The 7,281-nt window shown below is 48.8% G+C and overlaps 2 protein-coding genes across 15 annotated transcripts in view; both read left to right on the forward strand.

Annotated features, from left to right (window-relative positions):
* UNC80 (unc-80 homolog, NALCN channel complex subunit) overlaps positions 1-3,869 on the forward strand; it is a 132,967-nt gene extending 129,098 nt beyond the window's left edge. For all 12 annotated transcript variants that reach the window (XM_040069060.2, XM_040069065.2, XM_040069061.2 and 9 more), the window contains one exon: positions 639-3,869. In XM_040069060.2, coding sequence (XP_039924994.1) covers positions 639-908 — 270 coding nt within the window. In that variant the 3' untranslated portion in view covers positions 909-3,869. The remainder of the gene's footprint in view (positions 1-638) is intronic.
* A 443-nt stretch (positions 3,870-4,312) lies between these two features.
* RPE (ribulose-5-phosphate-3-epimerase) lies at positions 4,313-6,798 on the forward strand. 3 transcript variants are annotated; one of them, XM_040068932.2, is made up of 6 exons: positions 4,313-4,450; positions 4,574-4,653; positions 4,733-4,872; positions 5,461-5,595; positions 5,742-5,828; positions 6,235-6,798. In XM_040068932.2, the coding sequence occupies exons 1-6, from the start codon at positions 4,329-4,331 to the stop codon at positions 6,355-6,357; spliced, it is 687 nt and encodes a 228-aa protein (XP_039924866.1). In that variant the 5' UTR covers positions 4,313-4,328; the 3' UTR covers positions 6,358-6,798. The 3 variants fall into 3 exon arrangements, with proteins under 3 accessions (XP_039924866.1, XP_039924869.1, XP_039924867.1); XM_040068935.2 differs by having other exon boundaries at positions 4,325-4,439; XM_040068933.2 differs by having other exon boundaries at positions 4,326-4,450; positions 6,239-6,403.
* Positions 6,799-7,281: the final 483 nt, after the last annotated feature.

Here is a 7,281-nt window from a genome sequence, read left to right on the forward strand (position 1 = left end):
GGATGGGGCAGGGACAATCCCAGTCATCCCTTCAACACATCAATGACATTGAGATCACTTTTATACACCCAGATATCCAGTGTCTTCTGAGGGTATGTCCTATGCCATGAACAAATGAATGATCTCTGTCTTCAGAATCACAGAATGAATCACAGAATGGTTTGGACTCATTCCACCCCTTGCCATGGGCAGGGACACCTTCCACTAGACCAGGTTTGCTCCAAGCCCCATCCAGCCTGGCCTTGAACGCTTCCAGGGATGGGGCAGTCACAGTTTCTCTGGGAAACCTTTTCCAGTGCCTCACTATCCTCACTATAAAGGATTTTTTCCTAATATCTAATGTAAATCTACTCTCAGTTTGAAGCCATAAGCTAAAAAAGATGAAATGAAGGAAGTGTTAGTGACTCAAATCAGATAACCTTTATGATCACTGATGCAAATTTGATTCACCAGCAAAATTATATTGTTAGATATAATTTTGAGGGATTTATAATCTGCAAGTGCTGGGTTCTTTATGGTAAAATGTATATCTGAATGAGAATATACTTTATAGAACTTCCTTTCCTTCCCTTCCCCCCCTGCCCCCACTCTCCCTCCTGCTTTCTCTGAGCCTGACCACCAGCTCTCCTGAACTGCAGAGCGAGGCACTCTCTGCTGAGGAGGAGAAGGAAAAAGAGGAGGGCTTGGAGTCCCGGCCAACAACAGCCCAGAGCACCCCACCCACCCAGCTGTCTGACACCGAGGACTACGCTGGCCTGGAGACCACCAGCCTGCTGCAGCATGGGGACACTGTCCTGCACATCAGCGAGGACAACGGGATGGAGAATCCTCTGCTGGCTACTCACTTCAGCTTCACGCACGTGGAGCTCGGGGAGACGGATGTTGATCTAGATGAATCTCATGTTTAACTCTTGGGGAAGTACAGTAGTGGGAGGAGGAAGGAAATGTGTACCTTTCCTTAGAGTTCCCTGCTAAATAGTAACTAATTAAAACGAGAGCACTTTATTATCCAAAAGCAGGAAACAGCTATCGGCCGGTTGCTATAGACTGGCAAATTTCTATTTGTGAGATCTCTTCTCAGTTCAGGGCAGGATCGCAGGAACCAAGAATTTGTAGAGAATTCTCAGGATAAGGGATGTGTAGGCAAATGTGGTCCATAGAGCCCTGATCTGGCAGCCATGTACTGTGATCAGCAGCCTCATGGGTAATGGGCTGTTGGACTGCGTGAGACAGAGACGTCTCTTCTGAGACTGTGCCCAAGATTTATTTTTGTAGTGTTTTTGAGAAGAGGGCTATACAGCAGCTGAACCCAAGGCTTTTACACCTCAAAAACAGTGAAAACACTGACAGAAAGTACAAATCTAAAGCTTGATTTTCTCAAGCCTGGGACCACTGTTTCTAACATGCAGAGCGACGATAAGTGCCATAAAGCAATTAGATTTTTTTTTATTATTATTTTTTTTTTTTTTTTTTTTTGGCACTGCAGCCTTTAGTTGAGTTTAGTTGTGTCCGTTAGTTCCATTCCACTCTGTAAAATATTGCCCTTGTGCTACAAAAATGTTTGCTCTGTAAAACTAAACACAGTACATACCACAAGCAGGAATGCATGTGCTGTGCACAGACACTGATGGGCAGGGGCTGAGTGGTCTTGCAGGTGGTATAAATATCCCACACTCTCCTGCTTTAATGTACTCAGCTATTCCTCTCCATAGTTTAGGAAAAAAACTCCAAGAAACTGCATCTGGAATGCATGGACCTTCTGGTCCCAAGCAGCTGCTCCCCTGATGCTGTTGGATGTATGTAGAGGGATTTAAAGTAAAATATTTATATGTGGTATTTTCATGTTACTATAGATATAAATATATATGTACATTGTAAACAAAAGATGGATATTGCAGGGCAGAAACCCGATGAAAGAATCTATTTTTGGCATGCTGAGATTGTATTTTAAAAGGTCCCATTTTATGTATGTAACATTCACGGCTGCAAGTATTAGATAAATATATGTAACATTTATAGAAGGTGGGGATCCCTGGGGGGGATCAGCTGAACTCACAGCTGAGTTAAGGGGTTTTGCTGCAGCATCATGGAATTACACTGAAATGTGAATTTAGCCATTAGCTGCTGACAGGCAAACTGCAAAATAGCTGTGAAACAAACCATGAAATCATCAGCAGTGCCCAAAGGTACCCTTGGGAATCATACACTGCCTTTTTTGGCTCATGTTAGTCTAACTGGAGTTTATAATCATGTCATTATTGTGCAGAGGAAAACGTTTTGGATCATCCTGAGAGTATCTAAACTGTGCTAATTACCACTTTGGCTCCCGAGGGCTTGCGATTTGGACACACACATCATAAAGCAGCCTTACTAAGGAGGGAAATGATATCCCCCTAGCCATCTCCAAAGAAAGGACTTGCAGCTCTCCTCACGGGCTCTGAAATAGCTGTTAAAGTACTGCCCTAGGGAGGGCTGCCTTACTGCTCTCCTGCAGCACACAGGTTTCCCTGGGGCTAAGACAATTAACCACACACCCCACAGCAGGTTCCAGCCTGTGAAGCCCACGGAGCCTTAGGCTGTGCTGCCTGGCATTTGCCAAATGCTCACACTTGGCAGGAGCTGTGCATGCCAGTCTGGGCAGGGAATTCACTCACGTTAAACCTCTGAAGAGAGCAAAAGCCATTTTTCTCCCCGGTGCTGAGCATGCTCTGCCACCACTCCACTGGGGAGAGAAGGAGAATCTCAGCATGTTTTGGAAACAGCAGGGCTGAAAAAGCAACTATTTTGATAATGCACCACCTATATCCCCCACATATATGTGGCTATATAATGTACAGGTGGGGCTCTAATGCAGCTCCAAAGGGTACCTGGTCTTGTAAGAGAGGTGACAGTGTCCCGATGGATGTCCTGGGCAACAAACTGTTTCCTCTGCTGATCAAAATATGCTGTATTGCTTCTCATCTCCCTAGTGTACTGGAGCCAGTGCCAGCTACGTGTAGGATGCTGCTTTAGATTAGTTCTTAGCTCAGAGGTCACTCCAAGAATTGCTAAAGTCCAGGTGTTAAGTTTTATCATTAACACTGACGCACAAATGAGAAAAAATCCCCCACAGCTTCACTTTCAAGTCCCAAGGCAGGCTTGGTCACTGGCAGTCTGAGGGGGAGGAAAGCTTCAGACATGAGCCGAGAAAATGGCTGGGACACAGCACACACAGAATTCATGGTGCACTTTACAGAGCGACCTTTTCTGCAGAAAATGAGGAAGCATCTTCCTTAATGAAAAGTAGAGGCCTTCCCACAGTACTCTACTCTAGAGATGACAAAATAACTGTGATTTACTTCATTTAATTCAGTGTACATAACTTTCAAGTTTCCACTCTCACAGGTGAATCCACAGTAGAAAGCCATAGCAAGGACTAAAATGCCTCTTTTTAATGTCTACTCTACTAGAAAACAATGCAACTTATAAAGGTCGTAATGTGTAATTTAGTTTTATCCAGGTGGCTGGGCAGCTGGCTTTGGTTTTGTGGGATGACTGCCGAGAGATGGCACAGACAGGCCAGCCCATCAGCCTGACTTCCCGTGCGTTGTATTGTCATATCCGTTGCATTCAATGCCGTCCTGATGAGCGGCATACCAAGTACTTTAGCTGGTGTGTGCTTTCCTCCAGTATCTCTGTACCAGAACCGGTGTTGTTTCTGCTGTGAAGACATACGATGCTGCTTTACCTAGTGTTAGACGCCTTAAGCGCATGTCGTGTTCAGCAATGTCCGGCTGTGCCTGTCTCGTCCTCGTGTCAGTTGGTGCCGTTGCCTCAGCATTTTATGCAAACGTTGTCCCGAGGATTAAATACAAAGGAACGACGACAAAGGACAGAGTTCTGTGTTTGAGCCTCTTGCGTAACACGGTCCGTCTCTCGCGCTCTGAGGGTTTCGAAGCGCTGTTTTGTTCCGGGATGCCGACAGCGCTTGTTAATGTTCACCCGTCTGCTCCCAGGCCTGGCCGGGGCGGGGGCGGACCGTGGTAACAGGGCTGTGGCACTGGCTCAGCCGGGCGTGGGGCTGCAACTGTGCTTGGTGGGGGGGGCCGAGGGGGCGCAAAATACACATTGTTGGGAACTTTAAATCACCCACACAAGGGTGGTTGCTATTATTACTATTATTTCCGCCGGCTTGGGGCCGCGGGCGCGGCCCGGGCCGGCGCCGCTTGTGCCGCGTCAGCGCGGCCGGGAGGGCGGAGCAGCGGCCCAAGATGGCGGCGGCACCGCCCCGGCCCGCCCACCGCGCGCCCGGCCCTCCCTTCCTCCCGGCAGGAGCCGCGGCGGCAGCGATGGCGTCGGGGTGTCGGATCGGTCCCTCCATCCTCAACAGCGACCTGGCGGCGCTGGGCGCCGAGTGCAGCCGCATGCTGGACTGCGGGGCCGACTACCTGCACCTGGATGTAATGGACGGGTAACGCCGGGGACGGGCGGGAGCGGCCGGGCCGGCGGCGCGGGGGGCGGGCGGAACGGCCCGCCCGTCCCGGCCGGCACGGGGTAACCTGTGGGCGGGCGCGTCTCTCTCTTCGGCCCCAAGACACTTCGTCCCGAACATCACCTTCGGCCACCCCGTCGTGGAGAGCCTGCGCAAGCGGCTGGGCCAGGAGCCCTTCTTCGGTAAGGGCCGGGGGCTGCGGGGCGCTGCCCCTCCGGCGGCGGGACTCGGCCCCACTGCCCGCTCGCTGTCCTCTTCCAGACATGCACATGATGGTGGCCGCGCCAGAGCAGTGGGTGAAGCCCATGGCAGTCGCTGGTGCAAACCAGTACACCTTCCATCTAGAAGCGACGGACAATCCCGGAGCACTGATAAAGGACATTCGGGAGAATGGGATGAAGGTGAGGGGAGTACACACTGCGCTCTGCTTAGCTAACAGCTGCCTCGCTGGCAGGTTCTCTGGGTTGACCGGTGATGGGACTGAGGGAACGACCTGCGGCAGTTTCTGGGGAGGTTTGGGCTGGATATCAGGTGAAGGTTCTTCCCCCAGAGGGTGGTGAGGCACTGGATAGGCTCCCCAGGAACGGTCTCAGCCCCAAGGCTGCCGGAGCTCCAGGAGCGTTTGCACACCACTCGCAGGACAGGGTGGGAGTGGCAGGGTGTCTGTGCAGGGCCAGGAGTTGGCCTTGATAAGCCTTGTAGGTCTCTTCCAACTCAAGGTATTTTGATTCCATGATTTTATGAAAAACTCATTGTTGCCACTTCAGGTGGTCTAGGATTGGCACGTGCAGCCCTAACACGCTGTGCGTGGAGTCAGTCTTCAATTTTAGCGAAGAAAATCTGGAATTTTTAAATTAAGAAGCCTGTTCTTCTTGCCGTTACATAGTCACATAATTACTTTCCTAGGAGTCTGTACTGAGCACAGGCTAGTCTTTCCCTGAGCTGCACTAATCCTAACGTGCGCTTGGATTTGGTTTCCCTTCCTGCAGGTTGGCTTGGCCATCAAGCCTGGCACTACAGTTGAACACTTGGCACCTTGGGCTAATCAGATAGACATGGCTTTGGTGATGACGGTAGAACCTGGGTTTGGAGGACAGAAATTTATGGAAGACATGATGCCAAAGGTAAACTGTGTTTCTCTTTCATTATTTATTGAGCTAGAAGCTAATGAACAGTAGGGAGTATAGCGGTGGAGTAGATAAACCTTGTCTAGATGTATACGAAGCTGTAGGGTGGGAGGTCAGTGCTCACCTTTTTATCTGTTCCTCAGGTTCAGTGGCTGAGGACACAGTTTCCCTCCTTGGATATAGAAGTGGATGGAGGAGTTGGGCCTGACACCATCCATAAGTGCGCAGAGGTAAGAGGTTGCAGCAGAGCAGCATTCTCAGTCACTGTGCTGAGACTTACCAAATCCCAGAAAATAAAGCTCAGGAGAAATTTTTAGTTTTCAGAGGGAACCATAAAACACATGTAATACCAAAATCTCTTTGAGGTCTAATCTTCTGCCTTTTTTTAAATAGTGGCTTTTGAAGCCTCTCCTAAGCTAAAGAAGCTTGTTTCTTTTATGTTGGTGTAAGTAGGAACAACGTGATGAAGAAATTGCCTATTTGTGTTTTCTGAACTTGATTTGGAGTTGTAGTTACATCACCTGTGTCCCACTTGTTTGCACAGCAGCCGAGTGTTCACAGCCTGCAGTGTTTTAAAGCAAGCTGTAGGCAGTGGCTGTGGTCCATGTGACTGAGCAGGTGTTTGATGTCTTCCAGGCAGGTGCCAATATGATTGTGTCTGGCAGCGCTATTATGAAGAGCGCAGACCCCAGGTCTGTGATCAACCTCCTCAGGAATGTGTGTTCAGAAGCAGCCCAGAAGCGCAGCCTGGATCGATGAGACCTGCCCAAGCCGTGTTCCAGAAAGCTCTGGGCATGCAGGAGAACCCTTTTCTCTTGCATAAGTGAGGGCTGGATGAACACCAACTACAGAAACTTCTTGCTGCTGAACAGAGGAATTATTCCTTCACTGCAGTGAAGCAAGCAAGCAGCAGTGGGAAACATTCTGGCTGTCTTTCAGGGTTGGAAATGCAATGGTTTGAACCTGTCTCTTGATTTTGTGGAGGCTGATTTTGTGGCACAACCTCTCGTGCTGACTGGATTGAACCACAGTCAGTTTGTTGCTTACTAGAAGAGTGTAGCATTGCCACGAGAATCTCTCTTGTGGAAGACTCAATCAAACTGCCTTCTGCTGTCTGTATTTTGTCATTTGATCTGTGCATTCCTACAAAACTTTTCCACTACTGCATTAAACACCCCTTCCTTGGTGTAAGTTCTTTAAGCTGACTGTCATAAATGAGTGGGTTTAGAAGTAAGTTTTGGGAACATGCAGCTTAGGAGGGTTGGTCCAGTGATAGTAGAAATGTTCCTGTCCTGTGCCTCTGTTGCACTAGAAGTACTTGGCCTGTAGAAATCCAGCATCAGATAAGTCAGTGCAGCATCTTTACCAGATCACGAAGTGGGGAATATCTTCTCACCTTTCAAATAGCCAGTTAAGACAACTGTGTCTGAAATTCCTGAAAGTGATGGAATTCTTCCAGGAGAATGTTGCTTTTATACTCTTCAGATAAGTAAAACCCTTTATCTTGCTCCACAATCTCCTTGGTTTGTACATATGTCTAAATAAATTATTAGGATGAGAGGGCATCTGCTGAAGAGATAAGTAGGTTGAAATGCCTGGAGGTGGGTCTGTAAAACAGCTTGTGGAACCAAATAGTTGCCAGTCCTTCAATTTGCTCTGTCCACAGACCTGGCCTGTTTGGGC

Source organism: Hirundo rustica, chromosome 7, assembly GCF_015227805.2.
Source record: "Hirundo rustica isolate bHirRus1 chromosome 7, bHirRus1.pri.v3, whole genome shotgun sequence".
Lineage (NCBI taxonomy): Eukaryota > Metazoa > Chordata > Aves > Passeriformes > Hirundinidae > Hirundo > Hirundo rustica.

Bases quoted from the DNA above. Each gene is read 5' to 3' on its own strand.
- RPE (XM_040068932.2), top strand. From the start codon at position 4,329: ATGGCGTCGGGGTGTCGGATCGGTCCCTCCATCCTCAACAGCGACCTG. The intron at 4,654-4,732 runs GTAAGGGCCGGG...GTCCTCTTCCAG, and splicing joins GGGCCAGGAGCCCTTCTTCG to ACATGCACATGATGGTGGCC. The intron at 5,829-6,234 runs GTAAGAGGTTGC...GATGTCTTCCAG, and splicing joins CCATCCATAAGTGCGCAGAG to GCAGGTGCCAATATGATTGT.